At 43.5% G+C, this 27,294-nt stretch overlaps 1 protein-coding gene across 1 annotated transcript in view; it reads left to right on the forward strand.

Moving 5' to 3' along the window:
* Window positions 1-3,668: 3,668 nt before the first annotated feature.
* Window positions 3,669-27,294, forward strand: part of htr7l (5-hydroxytryptamine (serotonin) receptor 7, adenylate cyclase-coupled like) — a 30,361-nt gene continuing 6,735 nt past the window's right edge. The window contains exons 1-3 of the mRNA XM_031895256.1: window positions 3,669-3,864; window positions 5,922-6,226; window positions 8,959-9,530. Coding sequence (XP_031751116.1) covers window positions 9,025-9,530 — 506 coding nt within the window. The 5' untranslated portion in view covers window positions 3,669-3,864; window positions 5,922-6,226; window positions 8,959-9,024. The remainder of the gene's footprint in view (window positions 3,865-5,921; window positions 6,227-8,958; window positions 9,531-27,294) is intronic.

Genomic DNA, 27,294 nt, shown 5'->3' on the forward strand with positions numbered 1-27,294 from the left:
ACTAAAATGGGACCCCACTAAAAAATGTCCATTTACACCCCATTATTTCCCACAAGTCCCGCACTTTCATGTCTCTCTGCCCCTGACTGCTTCACCCTTGGGCACTCCTACTGGCGGCCCTGTGTATAGTAAGGCAAGATGCTCTTAGGGGAGGGGACTGGAACTGGTTTATGAACCCTTTCACCACCAATGATAGCACAGCATCAACGGCCTAAGCAGCAAATGAGGTTTGATGGTAGATTTTAGATTGCAAGCTCTTCTGCCTGACTGTATTTCCCCACCAAACAACTGCACTACATGTGTCATTATATTCTCATGTGCCTGCTGTGCACAAAGCTGCCGGATGTAAATGCAAACTGTGTGTTTCTGGTGCGCTGTATGGCATTTCCCGCAGTGACAAGCAATTCTAAGGCAGGAAATATAAACTGTAGCCACAATGGATCATACAGATTACAAACCTACACTATTTATACATAACACTCCCGCCCCCAGGGGGCCCCCAAAGTGCAGCTTTAGCGCTAGGCAGTTGTGTAACTGTAACTGGCCAATCAGGTTTCTTGGAACACTGCTTTGCTGCACTTGCTTGATAGTGCCCAAACGGAACCAGCTCCATGCAGAGAGCTCCCCCTACAGAGAGGGCTGCTCAGTATGCTTCCAGGGATGCTTGGTGGGCAAAAGGGGGTTATCCTACGCAACAAGAGGGGATTTCAGGCAAGATTGATCTGGGGTCACATGACTAGAAAAAAGAAGCTAGGCTCACCTGTAATAGGGAATGAAACCACGTGACTTGGGGTTATAGCCGTCACTCCTGTATTATAAATGATAATGTACCCCCTACTGTAAATGATAAGGATATTAGCAGTCACTGAGGGGTTCTGTGCCCCCCATATAAAGGCACAAGGCTGCAGGCTGAGTTATACAGGGAACTCTGAGTATCACTCATGTATTATAAGGGATAATGTACCCCCTACTGTAAATGATAAGGATATTAGCAGTCACTGAGGGGTTCTGTGCCCCCCATATAAAGGCACAAGGCTGCAGGCTGAGTTATACAGGGAACTCTGAGTATCACTCATGTATTATAAGGGATAATGTACCCTCTACTGTAAATGATAAGGATATTAGCAGTCACTGAGGGGTTCTGTGCCCCCCATATAAAGGCACAAGGCTGCAGGCTGAGTTATACAGGGAACTCTGAGTATCACTCATGTATTATAAGGGATAATGTACCCCCTACTGTAAATGATAAGGATATTAGCAGTCACTGAGGGGTTCTGTGCCCATATAAAGGCACAAGGCTGCAGGCTGAGTTATACAGGGAACTCTGAGTATCACTCATGTATTATAAGGGATAATGTACCCCCTACTGTAAATGATAAGGATATTAGCAGTCACTGAGGGGTTCTGTGCCCATATAAAGGCACAAGGCTGCAGGCTGAGTTATACAGGGAACTCTGAGTATCACTCATGTATTATAAGGGATAATGTACCCCCTACTGTAAATGATAAGGATATTAGCAGTCACTGAGGGGTTCTGTGCCCCCCATATAAAGGCACAAGGCTGCAGGCTGAGTTATACAGGGAACTCTGAGTATCACTCATGTATTATAAGGGATAATGTACCCTCTACTGTAAATGATAAGGATATTAGCAGTCACTGAGGGGTTCTGTGCCCATATAAAGGCACAAGGCTGCAGGCTGAGTTATACAGGGAACTCTGAGTATGATTTGTATCTAGAATCTTTTAAAAATGCTGTTATACAAGTCCCTGAATGGCATGGTAACTCAAATATTCTTTTCATTTAAATGGATAATGTCATGATATTTATGGGGTACTTTTTATTTCTAAATGACACTGTTACATAGCAAATAATTCCCTCTGCCATTTAACCTTTTATCCTTGAACCAACAAATGTATTTGTAGCTGTAATATTGGTGTGTAGGCGCCATCTCTGTGCCTTGTGCCTGAGTCTGAGCTTTCAGCCAGCGCTACACATTAGAACTGCTTTCAGCTAACCTATTGTTTCTCCTACTCCCATGTAACTGGAGGAGTCCCAAGCCGGACTTGGATTTCTTACTATTGAGTGCTATTCTGATACCTACTGGGAGCTGCTATCTTGCTCCCTTCCCATTGTTCTGCTGATCGGCTGCTGGGGGTGAGGGGGGGGATATCACTCCAACTTGCAGCGCAGCAGTAAAGTGTTAGTGAAGTTTATCAGAGCACAGGTCACATGGCTGTGGCACCCTGGGAAATGAAGAATATGGCTAGCCCCATGGAGAAGCTCTATTGGAAATAAACATGTTTCCCCATGACGGGATTCCTTCCAAGTAATTGTTTTTGGCACATGAATAAAATGAGGATATTGTGACATCACTGGGTGCTGTTTATAAGGAAACAGGTTACAGATTATTTATGGTACTTGGACTATTTGTGTCCACTGTAAACTGCAGAGCTTCCTTTTTATATTTATTCAGCAATTAAGCTTAATGATTAGTTAAATGGATTATTATATTACAGCGCATGTTTATGTCTCATAGGGGAGAGATAAAAATGTCACCATAACAGACATTGGCTAAAAACAGATCTGTCGTTGTCGCTTTTCTCTCTAAATCCGGGACCCGTTTTCTCTATAAACATCACAAGTGCCCTTTCCATGGAGGTGAGTGTGTGACTGTAGCTCCATCCCTATTTCTGTCGTTTTATCAGCGCCGGCTGTCAGCCTTGGGGAGTGCGGATAAAGGGGACGGGGGGGGGGCAAAGGATGTAAAATCATCCAAATAACAAAAGTCTCTCAATCATGGACTGTGGGTAATGTAAGGAGGCAGGACACTTTAGTAATCCGGGGCAGGGGCAAAACACAGTCTACGGGGTCTTGTTAGGGTCATTTATGGTGGCTCTACACTTAGTAACATAGTAAATCAGGTTGAAAAAAGACACACTTCCATCACGTTCAACCATAATGCCTATATATAACCTGCCTAACTGCCAGTTGATCCAGAGGAAGGCAAAAAAAACCCCATCTGAAGCCTCTCTAATTTGCCACAGAGGGGAAAAATTTCCTTCCTGACTCCAAGATGGCAATCGGACCAGTTCCTGGATCCACTTCTGCTAGTGGTGGCCTGGGGGCACATTTGTTGGAGTCTATTTATCCAATTGCCCCAGTACAGTGTCCCACAGCAGCCAGTCATAAGTCAAGTTTAAATCATTCAACTGCAAGTAATAAGATAAAAGCAAAGATCTGATTGGTTGCTGCACTGCTGCATTGTAGCACCTTTTATATTACAGTAAAATAGCCCCACGATCCCCAGTAGTAAAGTATATTATTATATTATTAAGCTTACTACATGGGCATGCTGCATTGCCTAGACACCCCTTATATACAGACAGTAGAAACTCATTTAGATAGTAAGCTCTTGTGACCCCTGCAACCCTTTTATAAGCTGATAAGTGCTGCATAGCTTTCTGGCACTATATAATAAAATGATTGATGATGAAAAAAAATATAAAATATATATATATAAACAGAAATGATAGCTAGTGGACCTCTAATTGTAATCATTGCCTGTAAGGAGGTGCCTGTGCCCACAGCTCTGTGCCAGGCAGGGAAGGTTTATATTTAGCACCCAGGGGGATGGCACATACACACATACAGACTCCGTGTTGGTGCTGGGGACTGGGAGACACAGAGTCAACCCATTCGCTTCTAATCTGCACAAGGAATTAAATCCTGCTCGGGGGTTAACTCCTCACACTCCTCCCTGAGCTCCGGCTGCTCCACTGTTTCACTGGGTAAATTCACAGCCGCACCAGCTGGGGCATCAGAACCACTGGCGCCACCGAGTGTGAGAGGCTCTGAGAGACAGGTAAATGGGACTGTGTGTGGGGAAGAGACACAGAATGTGACAGTGTGTGTGAGAGAGTCTTTGTGTCTTACAGATAGGAAGAAAGTGTGATAAGGTGAGGGAATAGGAATAAGAGTGTAACAAGGAGGTAAGGACCAGGGGCAAATGGAAAAAGAAAGACATTTGGGTGAGAGTGTGTGTGAGTGTAAGTGTGTGTGAGTGTGTGTGTGAGAGTGTGTGTGTGAGAGTGTGTGTGTGTGAGAGTGTGTAAGTGTGTGTGTGAGTGTGTGAGAGTGTGTAAGTGTGTGAGAGTGTGTGTGTGTAAGTGTGTGTGTGTGAGTGTGTGAGAGTGTGTGTGTGTGAGAGTGTGTAAGTGTGTGTGTGAGTGTGTGAGAGTGTGTAAGTGTGTGAGAGTGTGTGTGTGTGTAAGTGTGAGTGTGTGTGTGAGAGACTGTGTATTGGTCTGAGAAAGTCAGAGAGTGTGTGCAGGTACATGTGTGTGTGTGTCAGAGACAACGAGTAAGTGACAAAATGTATGTGTCTGTGTGAGTGAGAGCGTCTGTGTGTGTAACAGCAAGAGACTGTTAAATGTGAGTGATCTAACAAGAGTGTGAGTGTAACACTGGGCATTTGGGGGAGAAACAAGAAATGGTTACGTGTGTGACAGAACGGAAAGGGGGACTGAGAGAATTAATACACAATGTGAGAAGGGAGGGGTGAGAGCGAGAGTGAATGAGTGAGTGCATCAGTGAGTGAATGAGAGTGAGCCTGAATGAGTGAGTGCATCAGTGAGTGAGTGCATCAGTAAGTGAATGAGAGTGAGCCTGAATGAGTGAGTGCATCAGTGAGTGAGTGCATCAGTAAGTGAATGAGAGTGAGCCTGAATGAGTGAGTGCATCAGTGAGTGAGTGCATCAGTAAGTGAATGAGAGTGAGCCTGAATGAGTGAGTGCATCAGTGAGTGAGTGCATCAGTAAGTGAATGAGAGTGAGCCTGAATGAGTGAGTGCATCAGTGAGTGAGTGCATCAGTAAGTGAATGAGAGTGAGCCTGAATGAGTGAGTGCATCAGTGAGAGAGTGCATCAGTAAGTGAATGAGAGTGAGCCTGAATGAGTGAGTGCATCAGTGAGAGAGTGTATCAGTAAGTGAATGAGAGTGAGCCTGAATGAGTGAGTGCATCAGTGAGTGAGTGCATCAGTAAGTGAATTAGAGTGAGCCTGAATGAGTGAGTGCATCAGTGAGTGAGTGCATCAGTAAGTGAATGAGAGTGAGCCTGAATGAGTGAGTGCATCAGTGAGTGAGTGCATCAGTAAGTGAATGAGAGTGAGCCTGAATGAGTGAGTGCATCAGTGAGTGAGTGCATCAGTAAGTGAATGAGAGTGAGCCTGAATGAGTGAGTGCATCAGTGAGAGAGTGCATCAGTAAGTGAATGAGAGTGAGCCTGAATGAGTGAGTGCATCAGTGAGAGAGTGTATCAGTAAGTGAATGAGAGTGAGCCTGAATGAGTGAGTGCATCAGTGAGTGAGTGCATCAGTAAGTGAATGAGAGTGAGCCTGAATGAGTGAGTGCATCAGTGATGAGCAAGAGAGAGAGGAGAGAAGCAGTGAAAGTGAGAAAAGAGCAATAAGAGTTAAACACAGAAGTTGAGAGTAGAAAAGTGAATGAGACGGCGAGCGAGTGAAGAAAGAAGAAAAAAGTAGAGAGTGAGAAGTGAATGAGAGACAGATGCCAGAAAGATGTGAATAGAAGTGTGACAGTGAGTCTGTGGGTGAGAGCAGGGGAAGCAGTGAGAGAGAGAATGGAGAAGTGAGAGAGAGAACAGAAGAGTAAGAGAGACAGACGGAAGTGGAGTTAGAGAAAGAGAGAGAAAGAGAGAGGGCTAAGAAGGAGGGAAGCAGTCAATCTGGAGTGTGAAGGGTAGGGTGGGTAGGGGGGGTAGGGGGGGTGGGGGGGAGAGGGGGCGATGCCGGATGCCTCTTGCTGGGGGGGGGGGCTGCGCTGCTTCAGTGCCAGAGGATAAGAAGTGGCAGATTTGGGGGTTGGTGCAATTACTAACATTTGGTTCCTTCTGCCGTGTAGATGGGGTGTCGGCTGGGACTTCCAGGCAGAGGCAATGAGCGGTGAGATGGGAGTGTGAGGTCTCTGGGGGTCCCTGAGTGAACATGAACCAACTCCAGCCTCTACAAGTTACACTGCATTCTGTGCGCAGGGATAAAGCCGGGGGGGGTCCCCTTATACCCCAACCCTTCCTACAGCCTGGGGCAGCTCCTCCTGAAGGGTCATGATGTCCTGATGGTGGAGAATCCAGGCAGGAGCAGAGAAGATGTCTGGAGAAGATACAAGGGGCATTTGGTGGCAGCTATTTGCCAGCATACCTACACAAGGTAACCCCTCTGCTTCTATGTCTGTCTCATATATGTGTCAGCTCTAGGGGTTCAGTTGCTCCCCAATATAAAGAGGCTGTATGGCTGCAATGCTTATCATTCCAGGTCGTCTCCACTTTGCTCTTGTGTTGATTTATTGAGCCCCAGGGAGAGGGGCAGAAATGGAAATCAATGTGCTGATGTTTGTTTGGAGCCGCTCAGCTGTAATTAAAATGTGACAGTCAGGAAATCCCAAGTCCCTGTGAGTTACAGAGCTGCGGAGTGGAATATCCTGTAGAGCGGCACAGCCCATGGGAAGGAAGGGGAGATGCCCCCCGCCGTGCCCACTGGGACCTGACACAGGGCTTTTACTGAGCTCTCAGTGTGGCCCCCATGGCGTGAAAGTAACCTCAGTCCCACAGGAACCGTTATAGGGGGAAAATAAAAAGAACTTGTTGTTTTCAGCAGAGGAATTTCATGAGTAATCATAATGGGGAGAAATATAGCCCCGAGGGGCAGCTCTGTGCTGTGAGCCGGGGAAGAGCAAACATGGCAATATAAATGTGAGTGTGATATACGGTATAGGCTGTGCTACTGGGCTGCTTTGTCTTATTGTATATTAGATTCTATTTCTATTCTATTCTATAGTGAGCAACTATTAAGACTCTTACAGTCACACTGTAGTTACATTAGTTATATGCTTGCTGCACTGCCCTGCTTTAGAAATATAATACATGTATGAGATAGATTATCCAGAAACCCATTATCTAGAAAGTTCAGAATTATGGAAAGGCTATCTCCTATAGACTCCTTTGTAAGCAAATAATTCAAAATGTTTTCAAATGATTTCCTTTATCTCCGTAATAATAAAACAGAACCTGTACTTGATCCCAACTAAGATATAATTACCCCTTATTGGGGGCAGAACAATCCTATTGGGTTTATTTCATGGTTAAATGATTCCCTTTTCTCTGTAATAATAAAACAGTACCTGTACTTGATCCCAACTAAGATATAATTACCCCTTATTGGGGGCAGAACAGTCCTATTGGGTTTATTTCATGGTTAAATGATTCCCTTTTCTCTGTAATAATAAAACAGTACCTGTACTTGATCCCAACTAAGATATAATTACCCCTTATTGGGGGCAGAACAGCCCTATTGGGTTTATTTAATGGTTAAATGATTCCCTTTTCTCTGTAATAATAAAACAGTACCTGTACTTGATCCCAACTAAGATATAATTACCCCTTATTGGGGCAGAACAGCCCTATTGGGTTTATTTAATGGTTAAATGATTCCCTTTTCTCTGTAATAATAAAACAGTACCTGTACTTGATCCCAACTAAGATATAATTACCCCTTATTGGGGGCAGAACAGCCCTATTGGGTTTATTTAATGGTTAAATGATTCCCTTTTCTCTGTAATAATAAAACAGTACCTGTACTTGATCCCAACTAAGATATAATTACCCCTTATTGGGGCAGAACAGTCCTATTGGGGTTAATTAATGTTCAAATGATTTTTCATGATGATTTTTCCTGAGCTGGTAACAGGTCCCATACCTATATATACTTGTTTTTGGATTATGTGCATAAAATGGAGAGGTCACATACTTTTACATTGGAAGATGGAATATACATTATTAATAAGTTGCTTTCCTATTTATTAAATATTGAATACAGTTTAGTTGTTTGTTTTCCTTTTTACAATGATGTATAGAGCACTTTGTGCTTATATGTTTTGCATTTGGGTGCTTATTGGGTGCATCTATGTGTTGTTGCTTGTGTGTTGCCCTGTTGTGTGTTTATGATGGGAAATACAAAGTAGCACTGTGTTTATAATATATATATATATATTGCCTTGTTGTATCCCTACTGCCGAGTACTATGTGCTTGTGGATTGTTAAGGGTTTATCTGTTGCCCTGCTGTGCCATTATAACTATTTATTAAAGGTTCAGTGTAGAGTTCTTTGTGTTTTTTGTGTTCCCACTGTGGGTGTTTGTTGAAGATAAAGCAGAGAGTTCTTGTATGTTGTCGTTCTGTATTCTCACGGAAGATATGGGTGATTAGACTGTGTGCTTACAGGGGAAGCAGATAAATCAGTTCTAGAAGTGGTTTCCTCTGAAGGTTGCCCTGTTGTGTGTCTATTAAAGGGAAAATAAAGAATACAGGCGCTTGCGTGATGTCTAGCTGAATACCAAGCTTGTTGTATAGTTGTGTGCTTGTTGTATTCCTGTAGGTTTACTAAAGTCTAGAGTACTTGCTGTGTGTGTATGTTGTCTTGTTGGGTATTTATTGAAGATTAATTGTACTATTAATAGTGTTTGTATGATCGGTGTGTTGCTTAATGATGGTGAAATAAACAGGAGCTGCAGTAAGTGCCGCTGTGTTGAACGCTTGGACGTCTATCTGAGGTGACACACGGAGCAACTTGTGCTTGCGTGTTTATTCAAGGTGACAAGCGGAGTGCTTATGTGTGTGGGTATGATGTCTCTTCTGCACTCATGGGATGGTGTCCTTTTGACTGCTTGGGTGTAGAATAATTGTGGCTGTAAGTATCTATAGATTCACCCAGTGCAACACAGAGTGTTCTTAGTATGTTGCTTTGGGGGTGACAGCAGTTGTGTGCTTTAATGTTGTGTAAAAAATGAGGTCTTGATCTTCATCCTGGTTTACAGATATGGATTATTTTGATGTCTGGTAGAAGTTTTGGCCTGAATGCTAAAAGCTGTACTCGTTCCTTCCATAGGTGTGTCGGGACTGACGAGCATCTCATGTACCGTTGTGCTTTCCCTGCCCCCTGCGAGCAACAAACATGCTGATACAGGTCCAGCCGAGCCAACTGCCAGATTCCCATCTATCTCTGCACAGCGCCAAACCCTCCTGTCACCACCAGAACCTTCTGCCATCTGAATTCATGACTGAGAGACCCTTAATTACAACTGAACAAAACTTAACCACTCTTAACCATACAGAGAAGGATGATTGTGGAAAGGAGATCTTGCTTTATGGCGATACGGAGAAAATAGTCATTGGAGTCGTGTTGTCCATCATAACTTTGTTTACAATTGCCGGCAATGCCTTGGTCATTATCTCGGTCTGCATAGTCAAAAAACTCAGGCAGCCTTCCAACTACCTGGTGGTTTCCTTGGCAGCGGCTGATCTCTCCGTGGCGGTGGCTGTTATGCCTTTTGTCATCATCACGGACCTGGTTGGGGGAGAATGGCTCTTTGGAAAAGTCTTTTGCAATGTGTTCATTGCCATGGATGTAATGTGCTGTACGGCTTCCATCATGACCTTGTGCGTCATCAGCGTGGACAGGTAAGATTTGCGCCAGTAGGACCTCACTTGGAGACACAAAGTTCACGTGGTGGTGCTCGCCATTATTCAAAGTCTACTGAAATATGGGGCTAGGGAATAAGGTGTCCACTGAGCTTTATTAAATGGTTAACTGAGTAATAACTATATATTTATACTGTAGATTCACTACAAGAACTGGAGCATATACTGTAGGTAAGAATGATGGGGCAGGGCCAGTGGGTCCATTGCCATCACTGTCACAATGTCAAAATGCTGCACTACCGTAAAGCATTTTATTCTATTATAGTTATACTGTATCTATTCTACTATTTATATCTATTCATAAACACTGGAAGGGTTGGAGTTATTTCTTCCACTGCCCTAGAGAAACAGAACAGCAGGACCTGGTAATGATGTAGTAGCACCCTAATGTAGGAGGTGGCTGTGTATTTCTACCTGAAGGCTAATTAAGATTGGTGCTTAATTGCTGACTTGGAACTATAGCAGGGTGACTGTTACCCCAATGTTTCTATATATCTGTAACCTTGTTATGGGCTAAGGGGGCCCAGCCTGAAGGCCAGTTAGGGGGGGATTTGGGGTGAGTGCTTATTTGTGCCCTGGGTACCCCTGGAACTGTAGCAGGGTGACTGTTACCCCAATGTTTCTATATATCTGTAACCTTGTTATGGGCTAAGGGGGCCCAGCCTGAAGGCCAGTTAGGGGGGGATTTGGGGTGAGTGCTTATTTGTGCCCTAGGTACCCCTGGAACTATAGCAGGGTAACTGTTACCCCAATGTTTCTATATATCTGTAACCTTGTTATGGGCTAAGGGGGCCCAGCCTGAAGGCCAGTTAGGGGGGGGATTTGGGGTGAGTGCTTATTTGTGCCCTGGGTACCCCTGGAACTATAGCAGGGTAACTGTTACCCCAATGTTTCTATATATCTGTAACCTTGTTATGGGCTAAGGGGGCCCAGCCTGAAGGCCAGTTAGGGGGGGGTTTGGGGTGAGTGCTTATTTGTGCCCTGGGTACCCCTGGAACTATAGCAGGGTGACTGTTACCCCAATGTTTCTATATATCTGTAACCTTGTTATGGGCTAAGGGGGCCCAGCCTGAAGGCCAGTTAGGGGGGATTTGGGGGGAGTGCTTATTTGTGCCCTGGGTACCCCTGGAACTATAGCAGGGTGACTGTTACCCCAATGTTTCTATATATCTGTAACCTTGTTATGGGCTAAGGGGGCCCAGCCTGAAGGCCAGTTAGGGGGGGATTTGGGGTGAGTGCTTATTTGTGCCCTGGGTACCCCTGGAACTATAGCAGGGTGACTGTTACCCCAATGTTTCTATATATCTGTAACCTTGTTATGGGCTAAGGGGGCCCAGCCTGAAGGCCAGTTAGGGGGGGATTTGGGGTGAGTGCTTATTTGTGCCCTGGGTACCCCTGGAACTATAGCGGGTTGACTGTTACCCCAATGTTTCTATATATCTGTAACCTGTAACCAGAAAGGCAAAAAATTATTTTTTTGGGTGCCAGTAAAGAGGTATAGGTGTAGTTTGTGAAACCAATGTCCCTTTAGATTGCAGTGCTACCGACCTGCAGAAAGAAACAAGTTGGTTGAATTCTAGGTGACGGTGCACTAATTTATTTCAAATATTAACCAAGATAACAGGAGTCTTTGTGTCACAGAAGCAGCAGCCGGAGCGTAATTCAGTTCCAGTAGTAGCCGAGATAGGAGATAGGCTGGGGTAAAGGTTATACAATGAGCTGTCGCTGTTTAGTTCAGCAGTTCCGTGCCTGGTTATTCTGTGTGCATTCTCCTGCAGCGCCATCATAAGACATGGCTTCCAAGTCCATTATCTGTGCATGTACACAAGATAAAAAGTAGACAGCCATCTCTATACCCAGCGGCATAACTTCAGGGGCCCTGGCCCCCCCGCAAACATTTTTGCCCCCTTTGAACATAATTTGGGTAACCTGTGATGGGAGCAAAATTGTGGGTCACCTGTAATTCTCCTAGCATAGGGGAGACTCTAGTACTCTGGTACCAATCCAACACTGTCCAACACCTATGGGTGGGCGATATCAGGTGAATTCAGGCTAATTCAGTCGTTTGGCCCTGGGGGGCACTGGTAATAGGTGCAATCGGTTCCGACTATATTTTTTAACCTGCCCAATTGATATCTGGCCAATTTCAGGCCAGACATCGGTCGGGCAGGCCTGTTGTTTGTGCCCCTACACGGGCCGATAAGCTGCCGATATCGGCCCCTTAGACCCTTAGACAATCGGCCCGTGTATGGCCACCTTTAGATTCACTAGTTTGGCAAGGTCATCATATTGCCCACCTTGGGAGGGCAATATGATGGTAATGGATTGTTTGGCCCTAGGGCCAAACAATTGCATTCAAATAATGGGGATACAAAAAATCTGACCAAGGACAGCATCAATGAGCTTATGGGGTCCCCAATTGGACTAAAAAATCAAACCTGCCTGATCAACACCTGTTCGAATATCACCCAGATATCAGTCGGGCAGGGGCTTCCCATACAGATCTGAAGTAGATAAGGGGAAGCATCAGACCCCTAGATATGCCTTAATACTTTCATCATTGTTCCAAATCCCATCCCATGTTAAAGTTATTCATTTTTTTTTATTATTGCCATAAAGAGTGACCTGGAGAAGCAAATCCCTCTGTACTTATAGGCACAGCCATTGTGTATGTAGAGTATATAGGCGATGTACATACTGGTGTATCTCTGGCAAAGTGTATGTAATGGAACACATCAGCGGGATTGCAGGGAACACTGTGATTTCCAGGTTGCACAGGGAGACATGTATTTTGCCATTATCATGACAGCTTTGCTCACAAACATCTAGTTATCTCGGTAATGGGCTTTACCTTCGCAGTCACAATGTCACTGTTGTGTCACAATATCTTGCTTTATTCTCCCTCTTGCTTCTAATAGGCAAATCCTGTCATTACACGGATACACACTTTTATATATAATACAAATGAATACAATTTTCAGAGCTGTTTTATTTTCAGTCATTTTAGATTTCCCATATTTCTATATTCTAGAAGCTACTGCTTTGTACTTTTTACCAGATAAGCATTGGGCATTTTTTGCGCAACTTTCAAGTTTGGCCGAGCAACTTTTTTTTTGTGGCCATTGGAGTCTATGGGTGTTTTTTTACTGGAAAACCTGGCGAAAAATCCAGATATTAACAGGAATTTGTCATTAAATGACCTTGCTCTAGCCTCAGTTTCCAAAAGTGGTACTCTACCTATAATGCTTGGTAGTGCGGGGGTTAATTTGTATCTGGGCAGTAACCTCTAGCAACCAGTCAGTGATTAGTTGTTTTTTTTTCTGGCAGCCAGGGTCAGACTGGGCCTCCGGGACACCGGGAAAAATCCTGGTGGGCCCCAGCGGCCCAGACTCGACCCTTGCCGGCGCTCCCCCTGCCCGACAGTTCCTCCCCTGAGGTGGGGGAACCTGCGGGGGATTAGGGGACGCCGCCGGCTGGCTCACCTGTAGGGCCCCTGGGGCGGGAGCCCCGGTGGGTCCTGCACCCCCCAAGTTCGACCCTGCTGGCAGCTGTAGGTAGAACTCAAACATCTGATTGGTTGCCTTTGGTTACTGCCCAGGTGCAAATTTGCCCTGTGCTGATGTGAAGAATTCCTGCCATAAAACATTTTTTTTGACACAAAGGAAGTAGAGACTATCAGGAAATGGATACCTCCATACAGTAGGTCTGTCACATGACTATCAGGAAATGGATACCTCCATACAGTAGGTCTGTCACATGACTATCAGGAAATGGATACCTCCATACAGTAGGTCTGTCACATGACTATCAGGAAATGGATTCCTCCATGCTGTAGGTCTGTCACATGACTATCAGGAAATGGATACCTCCATACAGTAGGTCTGTCACATGACTATCAGGAAATGGATTCCTCCATGCTGTAGGTCTGTCACATGACTATCAGGAAATGGATACCTCCATACAGTAGGTCTGTCACATGACTATCAGGAAATGGATTCCTCCATGCTGTAGGTCTGTCACATGACTATCAGGAAATGGATACCTCCATACAGTAGGTCTGTCACATGACTATCAGGAAATGGATTCCTCCATGCTGTAGGTCTGTCACATGACTATCAGGAAATGGATACCTCCATACAGTAGGTCTGTCACATGACTATCAGGAAATGGATACCTCCATGCTGTAGGTCTGTCACATGACTATCAGGAAATGGATTCCTCCATGCTGTAGCATCATCACATGTCTATCAGGAAATGGATTTCCCTCCAATCACAATACACACAGTTTTTAGGCAAACATTTTGTGAGAAACAAATGTACATTTTATGGAGGGGGTTCTGGCCCAGCTTGCAGCTGCTATATTCAGCCATATTGGCTTTCCTCTGCCTTCCCTATTCTCTCCCATATCTCATGTCATATTTAATAGGCAATTTGCACCCTGTTTACTAAATATTCTATTTATCTCGGCTGCCACATAGTGACCTGGTGTGCTGCAGGGCATGCCCCTTACTCCCTGCCCCGTAGGGCCTCATCCCCTGACAGGAACGCACACCTTACCCCTTCCCGCGGGGCCGTATGTAGCTTCGATATACACGGAACATTGCATGTGCAGAACTGCATTTAATTGCTGTTTCCATGGTTACGCTAACAAAGGACAGTAACATTTTTTTCCCTGGGCAGAGTGACATTTGATATATTTGGTCTTTAGGCTGCCTGGAAAACTGCTGTTTTTTTTTCTTTAACTCCCCCTGAGAACATCGCCGAACAATAACAATCATTTCAATTTGATCATTTAATTGGAGATCCCCTACACAAAATTCTCCCACTCAGATAAAGTAAAAGTTTACCATTTTGGTGTCTGTACATAAGATCTATATGAGCCTACAGGATGGGTTTCCAATTAAAAACATAGTGGTAGTGACCCAGCAAGGAGGAATTATCCATCGTGGGGCTGCCGCCAATCGGAGGTGCCATAGCAGCGCTGCGCAGCGGGGCCAGAACGCTTAGCAGCCATTGAGGACTGATGGTGGATTTAGTCACCTAGGTATTGTGTTGTGAGTACTTTCCGTAATTTGGATCTCCATACATTAAGTCTACTAAAAAATCAATAAAACATTAATTAAACCCAATAGGATTGTTTTGCATCCAATAAGGGGTAATTATATCTTAGTTGGGATCAAGTACAGGTACTGTTTTATTATTACAGAGAAAAGGGAATTATTTAACCATTAAATAAACCCAATAGGGCTGTTCTGCCCCCAATAAGGGTTAATTATATCTTAGTTGGGATCAAGTCCAGGTACTGTTTTATTATTACAGAGACAAGGGAATCATTTGACCATTAAATAAACCCAATAGGGCTGTTCTGCCCCCAATAAGGGGTAATTATATCTTAGTTGGGATCAAGTACAGGTACTGTTTTATTATTACAGAGAAAAGGGAATCATTTAACCATTAAATAAAGCCAATAGGGCTGTTCTGCCCCCAATAAGGGGTAATTATATCTTAGTTGGGATCAAGTACAGGTACTGTTTTATTATTACAGAGAAAAGGGAATCATTTAACCATTAAATAAACCCAATAGGGCTGTTCTGCCCCCAATAAGGGTTAATTATATCTTAGTTGGGATCAAGTACAGGTATTGTTTTATTATTACACGAGAAAGGGAATCATTTAACCATTAAATAAACCCAATAGGGCTGTTTCTGCCCCCAAATAAGGGGTAATTATATCTTAGTTGGGATCAAGTACAGGTATTGTTTTAATTATTTACAGAGAAAAGGGAATCATTTAACCATTAAATAAAGCCAATAGGGCTGTTCTGCCCCAAATAAGGGGTAATTATATCTTAGTTGGGATCAAGTACAGGTATTGTTTTATTATTACAGAGAAAAGGGAATCATTTAACCATTAAATAAAGCCAATAGGGCTGTTCTGCCCCAATAAATGGTAATTATATCTTAGTTGGGATCAAGTACAGGTATTGTTTTATTATTACAGAGAAAAGGGAATCATTTAACCATTAAATAAAGCCAATAGGGCTGTTCTGCCCCCAATAAGGGGTAATTATATCTTAGTTGGGATCAAGTACAGGTACTGTTTTATTATTACAGAGAAAAGGGAATCATTTAACCATTAAATAAACCCAATAGGGCTGTTCTGCCCCAATAAGGGGTAATTATATCTTAGTTGGGATCAAGTACAGGTACTGTTTTATTATTACAGAGAAAAAGGAAATTTTTAATTCTGAATTATTTGATTAAAATGGAGTCTATGGGAGACGGGCTTTCCTTAATTCGGAGCTTTCTGGATAACAGGTTTACGGATAAGGGATCCCATACCTGTACTAAAACAGTATATTTGTATGAAAATGGTTTATTTAGATGAAGCAGGGTTTTACATATGAGCTGTTTATGTGATATATTTTTATAGAGACCTACATTGTTTGGGGGTATAGTGTTCCTTTTAATGCTCCCACACTGGGTGAAAAGGATTTACTTTCTACTGTACATACAGACACTAGGGGTATATTTGGCCATATATTAACAGTGACACCACAGATGTTTGTATAGATATATAAGGAGGCTATGTATGGATACAAAGGAGCTGTGTTTGGAAAATGGCGCGTATCCATCAAGCTTGACAGTTGTACAAAGGTCCATAACACATTTGCTCTTTCCACTGTCAGAGACACGTCCTTCTGAGCATCTAACGGTCGCAACCATGAAAGGTGTTTCCACTAAAATGTGACAATGAAAGTGACTTTCTCGCCCCACATAGGCTTCGATTTTTTTTCCTATATATATTTTCACACCTCTCAGGTGTAATGAGAAAATGCAATGGATTGTCCATTTTGGAGTGAAAATGACTTGGCTTGTGAGTCTAATGCATGGCTTCAGGTAATTGGCTTTGGGGTGAATGGGATCGATTCTGGGTAGGTCGATGCTCGCCAATGGAGCTACGGAACATCTAGAATTGCCAAGTGTAAACTAAATGGCTTACATAGTGTTTTAGCTGGCTATGGCGTTGTTGGGTGGATTGTGAAAAATTACACAAAATACCCCAGACACCTAAAACAATTGCATTTTACTTGACAGAAACATTTATTTTATGTTTGCAAGTCACTGGTCCCTTCATTCCGTCAGCAAATAACCGGCACAGCAATGCCTTTTCAGCACTCCGGCTCTTAAACTGCTAAACTACAAACAAAATGATGGCCCTTTTATTTAAAGAGAAAATAAATTGACCTAATGGCTTGAACTGGAAGAGTCGGTGCTTTTATCCTTGGGGGCAAACACTCCCTCCCTTATCTCTAGGGAAAGGGACAGGCGTTTAGGGACACAGCTTTCTCTTCAGTTCAAGGTGAATGTAATTTCCTCACTGACTGATGCATAAAATTTATAGCTGTCCCTTGATTATAGGGATCTTATCCCCCGGAGCCAGTAATAGTCTGACCAACACTACCCTGCAGCATAATCTGCGCCCTTCCTAATTAACAGGAAAATATATATATAAAAAAACACCCATATAAAATATGTATTTGTCTCTAAAGCAATAACTCAACAATATTGCCTAGGAAAAATTCTATTAATCCACTGTCAGGAGCAGATACATATCTGCATGGTTACTGCCTGCTCTGCTCTTATTTCCCTACAGAAATAGGGGTTGGTAGCACTAGGTAGGTACCTAATATATAGGGACAGAGACAGGGGAAAGTGTTGGAAGGGTTACTGCCTGCCCTGCTCTCATTTCCCTACAGAAATAGGGGTTGGTAGCACTAGGTAGGTACCTAATATATAGGGGCAGAGACAGGGGAAAGTGTTGGAAGGGTTACTGCCTGCCCTGCTCTCATTTCCCTACAGAAATAGGGGTTGGTAGCACTAGGTAGGTACCTAATATATAGGGGCAGAGACAGGGGAAAGTGTTGGAAGGGTTACTGCCTGCCCTGCTCTCATTTCCCTACAAAAAAAGGGGTTGGTAGCACTAGGTAGGTACCTAATATATAGGGGCAGAGACAGGGGAAAGTGTTGGAAGGGTTACTGCCTGCCCTGCTCTCATTTCCCTACAGAAATAGGGGTTAGTAGCACTAGGTAGGTACCTAATATATAGGGGCAGAGACAGGGGAAAGTGTTGGAAGGGTTACTGCCTGCCCTGCTCTCATTTCCCTACAGAAATAGGGGTTGGTAGCACTAGGTAGGTACCTAATATATAGGGGCAGAGATAGGGGAAAGTGTTGGAAGGGTTACTGCCTGCCCTGCTCTCATTTCCCTACAGAAATAGGGGTTGGTAGCACTAGGTAGGTACCTAATATATAGGGGCAGAGATAGGGGAAAGTGTTGGAAGGGTTACTGCCTGCCCTGCTCTCATTTCCCTACAGAAATAGGGGTTGGTAGCACTAGGTAGGTACCTAATATATAGGGGCAGAGATAGGGGAAAGTGTTGGAAGGGTTACTGCCTGCCCTGCTCTCATTTCCCTACAGAAATAGGGGTTGGTAGCACTAGGTAGGTACCTAATATATAGGGACAGAGACAGGGGAAAGTGTTGAAGGAGTTCTCTGCCTAGGGTTGATTTCTTATTCAGATATATTGATGATAATTGATAAGCACCTTTTTGTTTATTTAAGATTGTTAACAAACAATGAGTGAGTCTGTGCTGAGAGGCAGATAATGCAGGTGCAGGTACCAGCAGGGCAGAGCTGTCTGTACATTTATAGGCTGCAGATAAATCAGAGAGTCTTGCTTTACATTTTCTGCTCTATTTAGTTGCTGTTATTTCATTCATTTCTTGGCAGTACATTGGAACATGTGGATAAGTGCCTTATGTCCCTGCTTAGCAGCCTGTAAAAGTTATTGTTTATATATTTATATCAGGGTCAGCGTGTAAACACAGCCTATTGGCAGCTGGTTGTGCAGAGAGATGCAACAGTCTGACATTGCATGTAGGTGCCTGCTAGTAGGCAAGAAAGAAGTTATGGACCCTTTACATACAGATTGTTGGTTTCCTGGATACTAACAGTGGGGGTACAACAGTGGGGGGAAGATGTGTTAAAGGTCAAGTATTTCTTCCCTGCTTGATTTTAAGTAAAAATAGCTTTATTTAGGCAGCTCAAATATGATTTCGTGGGGTTTTCTCCTACATTACAAATTTAAGAATCAATAGATGTTTATCCCAATTAAGGGGTATAAATTGTTACATTTAAAACAAAATTCTTCTACCTTCACTCCCTCACGGTCTTCTACATTCACTCCCTCACCGTCTTCTACCTTCACTCCCTCACAGTCTTCTACCTTCACTCCCTCACCGTCTTCTACCTTCACTCCCTCACCGTCTTCTACCTTCACTCCCTCACAGTCTTCTACCTTCACTCCCTCACCGTCTTCTACCTTCAATCCCTCACGGTCTTCTACCTTCACTCCCTCACCGTCTTCTACCTTCAATCCCTCACCGTCTTCTACCTTCACTCCCTCACCGTCTTCTACCTTCACTCCCTCACCGTCTTCTACCTTCACTCCCTCACCATCTTCTACTTTCAATCCCTCACGGTCTTCTACCTTCACTCCCTCACCGTCTTCTACCTTCACTCCCTCACCGTCTTCTACCTTCACTCCCTCACCGTCTTCTACCTTCACTCCCTCACCGTCTTCTACCTTCACTCCCTCACGGTCTTCTACCTTCACTCCCTAACCGTCTTCTACCTTCACTCCCTCACCGTCCTCTACCTTCACTCCCTCACCGTCCTCTACCTTCACTCCCTCACCGTCTTCTACCTTCACTCCCTCACCGTCTTCTACCTTCACTCCCTCACCGTCTTCTACCTTCACTCCCTCACTGTCTTCTACCTTCACTCCCTCACCGTCTTCTACCTTCACTCCCTCACCGTCTTCTACCTTCACTCCCTCACGGTCTTCTACCTTCAATCCCTCACGGTCTTCTACCTTCACTCCCTCACCGTCTTCTACCTTCACTCCCTCACCGTCTTCTACCTTCACTCCCTCACGGTCTTCTACCTTCAATCCCTCACGGTCTTCTACCTTCACTCCCTCACGGTCTTCTACCTTCACTCCCTCACGGTCTTCTACCTTCAATCCCTCACTGTCTTCTACCTTCAATCCCTCACGGTCTTCTACCTTCACTCCCTCACCGTCTTCTACCTTCAATCCCTCACTGTCTTCTACCTTCAATCCCTCACGGTCTTCTACCTTCACTCCCTCACCGTCTTCTACCTTCACTCCCTCACCGTCTTCTACCTTCACTCCCTCACCGTCTTCTACCTTCACTCCCTCACCGTCTTCTACCTTCACTCCCTCACCGTCTTCTACCTTCACTCCCTCACCGTCTTCTACCTTCACTCCCTCACAGTCTTCTACCTTCACTCCCTCACCGTCTTCTACCTTCACTCCCTCACCGTCTTCTACCTTCACTCCCTCACAGTCTTCTACCTTCACTCCCTCACCGTCTTCTACCTTCACTCCCTCACAGTCTTCTACCTTCACTCCCTCACAGTCTTTAGCTTCAGCGCACATACACTGGCTAAGGGCGGCACAAGGGATGAATGGGAAAATAAAAGGCACAGAGAAGCACCAGCCTGGGGTAAAAAGTAATTTATAAAATGGTGAAGCTGGAAATAATTGCCAATATTTTAAAATCCTGACCCCTTTTCCCATTCCAGTGCTGTGTATAGAGGCTTCTGTGGGTTGTAAGAGACCCTATAAAAATAACACTCTATCCGCTGATATTTTGTTGGCAGCAACATTGTCCTAACATGATGGTTCCAAACTGCTTACGCTGGCAATAACTATAAGCGGCCACATGCCTTTCCCCAGCTTCGCTAAATTGATTTTGTAAGTGAAAAAGCCAAGGGCACATCAGCCCAATCCCTCTCTGTCTAATTGGGGTCAGACTTTCTCAAACCTTTGGTGCATTCAGGATTCTGAAGTACAAATATAGGGTGTACAGTAACAGTGAGCGGCAAGAAATAACTGGGCCCCACAGTGATATTACTGTAAAGCCCTAACCCCCCCAAGCTTTGGCCAGATGGTCTCACCCTAATGGGCCAATGGTAACGGTTGCACCTGACAGCAGTCTGTCCCTTCCTCTCCTCTGCACCGCAGGTTATGACTTATGAAACAATATAGCAAGAGCCAGCTGATTACTAGACACGTATAAGGCACTGTGGGAAATTGTGGCGGAAGCAGCAATAAAATAAATCCCTAAATAAAACAGAATGTATTTTCTTTTAATAAGCAACAACGTACAGCAGCGGCCGGGCCCGGCCCATTCCCATAATTACTGCATTTTCATGTGAAATAGGCGGCACTTCCCTCCATCGAGCCCCCGTTTGGGATTAATAATAACATTTTCCCTGTATTTTTATTCGCAATCTGACTAATCAGTTTACCTTTGGATACGCGTGATCTGCGGCGTCTGTCGCTCCCCCCTAACCCACCTAAACGGCAGCCCTGACTCACTACATGAATCACTTCCATTAATCGCACATTAGGCAATTTCATCGCTCTCTCCAGGCCTGCTGCCCGGCCTGCCAATTCTTAAAGGGGAACTAATCATGATTTTAATAACATGGTATATTTGTTTTCTTTTAATATATACAGGTATGGGACCTGTTATCCAGAATGCTCGGGACCTGGGGTTTTCTGCATAAGGGATCTTTCCGTAATTTGGATCTTCACAATTTAAGTCTGCTAAAATCATTTATATATTAAATAAACCCAATAGGCTTGTTTTGTATAAGGATTAATTATATCTTAGTTGGGATCAAGTACAGGTACTGTTTTATTATTACAGAGAAAAGGGAATCATTTAACCATTAAATAAACCCAATAGGGCTGTTCTGCCCCAATAAGGGGTAATTATATCTTAGTTGGGATCAAGTACAGGTACTGTTTTATTATTACAGAGAAAAGGGAATCATTTAACCATTAAATAAACCCAATAGGGCTGTTCTGCCCCAATAAGGGGTAATTATATCTTAGTTGGGATCAAGTACAGGTACTGTTTTATTATTACAGAGAAAAGGGAATCATTTAACCATTAAATAAACCCAATAGGGCTGTTCTGCCCCAATAAGGGGTAATTATATCTTAGTTGGGATCAAGTACAGGTACTGTTTTATTATTACAGAGAAAAGGGAATCATTTAATCATTAAATAAACCCAATAGGGCTGTTCTGCCCCAATAAGGGGTAATTATATCTTAGTTGGGATCAAGTACAGGTACTGTTTTATTATTACAGAGAAAAGGGAATCATTTAACCATTAAATAAACCCAATAGGGCTGTTCTGCCCCCAATAAGGGGTAATTATATCTTAGTTGGGATCAAGTACAGGTACTGTTTTATTATTACAGAGAAAAGGGAATCATTTAACCATGAAATAAACCCAATAGGGCTGTTCTGCCCCCAATAAGGGGTAATTATATCTTAGTTGGGATCAAGTACAGGTACTGTTTTATTATTACAGAGAAAAGGGAATCATTTAACCATTAAATAAACCCAATAGGGCTGTTCTGCCCCCAATAAGGGGTAATTATATCTTAGTTGGGATCAAGTACAGGTACTGTTTTATTATTACAGAGAAAAAGGAAACCATTTTTAAAAATTAGAGTCTGGGAGATGGCCTTTCTGTAATTCAGAACTTTCTGGATAATGGGCTTCCAGATAAGGGATCCCATACCTGTAATATTTATATTAATATAGAATTGTCAAAGCAGTTTTATTGTGACTCCAATGTGGTTGCAGCCTGAGAGTCTTCTCCACTTTTTTTTGCAAATGTTTTGCCCAATTGCTTTGCAGCTGCAATTACTCTGGAATTATGGGTAAAATGCTTATTGTGACACTTTGTACGCGGAACTTGTGGTCGTAAATAACCCCCGAGGAGTTGTCTCCAGGAAAAACCTGTGCAAGTGCCTATGGGTCACTAGTCAAGTCCCTGCTTGCTCCATGTGTCCAGATGCCGTATTTTGGGATTGTGGTACTTGCTTAGGCATTCTTTACCATTGCCCATCCCAACATTTAACCTGTCCTTGACTTTTCTTGAGTCTTAAGGCGGCCATGCATTATAAGATTCGCTCATTTGGTGAGATCGCCAAACATGTAGATCTTTCCCGATATGCCCACCTAAGGGCCAAGCGACCGAATTGCAGCAACGAAGATAGGAGTGGTCAGAGCAAGGACCACATCAATGATCTGATGCAGTTCCTGAACCACAAGGGTGAAGACACAAGTGGCAAATCCATGCAATTAGTTGCAGCGACACTACCCTACCGTATGGCGAGAAAGCAACAACTAATTGCCCCATGTGTCTTCACCCACCAAAAAATCAAACCTGCCTGATTGACACCTGGTTGATATCGGTTGGGTAGACTGTCCTGTGTCCCCATACATGGGCAGATAAGTTGCTGAATCCTTCATAGAGAACTCAAATCAGCAGCCCATGTATGGCCACCTTTATTCCGTGCTGGTCCTCGAGTCTAACCCTATTCTGAACTCTTTGTAGGACTGGCCTATAAGCCAATTTTCACTTTCTAGGCTTGTCATTCTGTACTGGATCTGTTATATTCTATTATATTGTATTATATTATATTCTAATGCACAAGAATACTCCTTGGTGGGGTTGCCAGCTTTTTTTTTCTTAAGAATTCCAGCCTTTGGGTTTGGGGGGCAGGCAATGATGTTAGCCTTTGGGTTTGGGGGGCAGGCAATGATGTTAGCCTTCGGGTTTGGGGGGCAGGCAATGATGTTAGCCTTTGGGTTTGGGGGGCAGGCAATGATGTTAGCCTTTGGGTTTGGGGGGCAGGCAATGATGTTAGCCTTTGGGTTTGGGGGGCAGGCAATGATGTTAGCCTTTGGGTTTGGGGGGCAGGCAATGATGTTAGCCTTTGGGTTTGGGGGGCAGGCAATGATGTTAGCCTTTGGGTTTGGGGGGCAGGCAATGATGTTACAGGACAGGGCAATGGGCAGACTAGACAGGAAAAAGGACATTTGGGATGGAGAAATTGGCACTTGGGGTAGGGAAATGGGCAGGGAAGACACTCACTATTTAAAAGGGGCAGATCAGCCACGGAGAGACTCAGGGAAGGAAGGGATTTATAGGTAGGGTCTCCAGCCTTACCGGCAGGTATATTACAGGTACATTTTTAATAACAGCACCGACCCCAGTTGGCAATTTGCCAGCTATGCCATAATACCATCTGGGTGGTAACCCGACTCCTTCGGCAGCCAAAATACATTGGCAAGGCAATAACAGGCAGGCATGTAAATGTTACCCTGGCAGAAACCTACAATAAGAGATTTTATTTGGGTTCAGGGTTTTTAACATACCTGTATCCATTTGGAGAATAGGAACATTTCCAAAACTGGACCAACTTGTAACCAATAAGAGCATTAGAGCATTCACTATTATTTTATTGTTGTACCACTTTACAGACACTTCCCTCTATAATTTGGATAAAAAATATTTTGTATAAATGGATAAGAATCCCATAGCCCATATAGAAGGGGTTGTGATTAGCTTGGGCACATATACTGTTATTGTGCTGTTATCATGTATAAGAAGGCCATTGTGCTTGTCCTTATTCCTCATCCCCTGTGGTGGGATAACTTGAGTAACAGAACAGTGGGAAACAACATACACGGATACAGAAGGAAAATAGAAGGAAAAAGAGAGAATAAGATTAATCAGTTGCTTCTAATCTGCAGCCAAAGTCCATGTTGTTCTTTCATGTGATAAGGATTCCTATGTAATCATAAAAGCAACTTGTTTTACTCTTAATACATGCTTCAAAGGCTTATTGCCCTAGTTCCACTAAAGCGATGGGAAGCATCTTTACATTCCTTCCTCAGTTCAGTTGGGCTGATACCATCATTGACTTGGCGGGCCAATGCAGGCAAGCTGGGAGAAAACCACGTCCAGAGAACAGTGTGGTCTTTAATTGATTGCCCAACAATATATCTGTCTCAATCCTGATCTGATATTGGCTGTTTAGGTTCAAAAAATGGGCAGATAAGTTGCAACCTGAGTCTGCAGTGACCCAGTCTGTAGCCCAATGCGGCCACCATGGCTATCTTTCATATTCTTTGCAGGAGTTTCAGCTGGGGAATGGGAGATAGAGAGAGAAAGACAAGCGGCATGGGAGCTCTGGGACAGAACAATACGCTTATTCTGCTTGTGAAAGTGTTTAAATGTTAGGCGGCATGGTAAAGTGCAAGGTTCTTTGAAAGGAGACCGATACTAATAAACTCACTGTTTGTATTTGGCTCCTATTAATGGAGATACCTACTGATAGGAAAGATCAAAGTCTAAAAACACGGCCCAGCCATGTCATTAGATTTTATTATTTTTTATAAGTAGTCAGACCGTTAGCCTTTCTATAGAGAAGACTGTCCAAAGTGGAAACCTCCCTGTGGAATGTTATCTGGTTGCTACAGATCCATATCGGCATTCATAGAAAGTGAAATAGTTATAAACCCACAGCCTTCTGCACCACTAAACTTACTCTGCCATTTATATTTCATGAATTGGTGATTTTTCATTGACCTTTTGACTTAAGTTGTTTAGTTGCCATAGAGTATTCTGTAGCATTTAAACAGCCTACCACTAAACCCAATTTGTTGTGGGCTCTCCCTTCACTTGGGCCTTCCATACCCCAGGCTTCCAGTTCACTCCATCCTCCTGTATGTGGGAAGTTTAAAAGAAGTAACATGGCTTCCACCATACCATACCCATACCATAACCATACCGATACCATAACCATACCGATACCATAACCAATACCATAACCAATACCATAACCATACCAATACCATAACCATACTGATACCATAACCATACCCATACCATAACCATACCCATACCCATACCATAACCACACCATAACCATACCAAAACCATACCCATACCATAACTATACCCATACCTATACCAAAACCATACCGATACCATAACCATGCTCATACCATAACCACACCATACCCATACCATAACCATACCCATACCATACCATAACCATACCCATACCCTTACCATAACCATACCCATACCATAACCATACCCATACCATAACCATACCCATACCATACCATACCATAACCATACCCATACCATAACCATACCCATACCATAACCATACCCATACCCATACCATAACCATACCATAACCATACCCATACCATAACCATACCCATACCATAACCATACCCATACCATAACCATACCCATACCATAACCATACCCATACCATAACCATACCCATACCATAACCACACCATAACCATACCAAAACCATACCCATACCTATACCATAACCATACCCATACCATAACCACACCATAACCATACCAAAACCATACCCATACCTATACCATAACCATACCCATACCATACCCATACCCATACCATAACCATACCCATACCATAACCATACCCATACCCATACCCATACCATAACCATACCCATACCATAACCACACCATAACCATACCAAAACCATACCCATACCTATACCAAAACCATACCGATACCATAACCATGCTCATACCATAACCATACCCATACCCATACCATAACCATACCATACCCATACCATAACCATACCCATACCATAACCAATATGATTATTTTTATGAAACATTATGTATAATTACAAGTTTGGGGTGTTTTGCTTGAACTTAAAGTACAAGCTATATATGCTGTGGGCCTTTCACATAATTGTAGCATTCATTTAATAAATACACATAAATATGATATATACACAATCTGAATGCCAAGTGTGCCCCAAAAGGACTCTTTAAAGTGTATTAGAGCCTTAAATATGAAATTGTATTAATAGGAAAGACCAGATGGAGCAAGAGGTTCTTTTCTGCCATCAACCTCTTCAGTATCATATTAAAAGGCAGATTTAATAGGCAGAATTCCCTGACACGGACTTGTTATAAGAAAATGAACTATACAAATCTCCGGCCCCAGGCAATTAGTAACACTGACAGGGCTCAGGGGCTAATGGGGCCCAACAGCACTAATGCTGATAGCGGGGGGTTAAACACTGACAGGAATAGGAATAGCTTTAATATTTATAAAGGCAAATATGGTACCCCGTAAAAAATAGAAACTAGATATAGATCACAAATGGCAATATCTCAGCGGCTGAATTTATTAATATAATACAACACGTGTGCGTCATATAAAGTACTTGACCAAACACATACCATAGCGCAGTTTGCTGCAATTTGATTGGTTAGACAACATCAGTTTCAGCGCTGTGGGTGCAACACAGCCTTATACTTACTGCTGGGACAGGTCTCCCTAGCCACTGGCGCCCCCTAGCTTTTGTAAATGGCACCTTGTTCCTGATTTGTTAATGTCCCCTTAAATATAGAGAGGCGCAGGAGTGAGTGTGTGGAAGGGGGAAAACTAGAAGGTGTTGGGGCCCAATGGCCCATGTAGGGAGTGTGAAGCAGTACCATTAACCACTTCCGACAGCCCATACTGGGGTTAAAGTCAGGACCAAGGAGGAAGCTGAGTTCAGAAAATCCAGTATGCGTTATCCAGGGGGTTAAACAAGTCGGATTCTGGCAAAAGATTGTGACAGGCAGCTATCAATGTAGTCAGGAACAAAGCAGAAAGGAAGGGTTGGTCAAAGCCAAAATAGTAATTTAAATGCACCCATGAACTTCCCAGGGATTGAACCCAGGTCTGTAGCGTCTATTTACTTTACATGGTTGTGCTGAAG

The sequence above is a fragment of the Xenopus tropicalis genome, chromosome 1 (genome assembly GCF_000004195.4).
Source record: "Xenopus tropicalis strain Nigerian chromosome 1, UCB_Xtro_10.0, whole genome shotgun sequence".
Taxonomy (NCBI): domain Eukaryota; kingdom Metazoa; phylum Chordata; class Amphibia; order Anura; family Pipidae; genus Xenopus; species Xenopus tropicalis.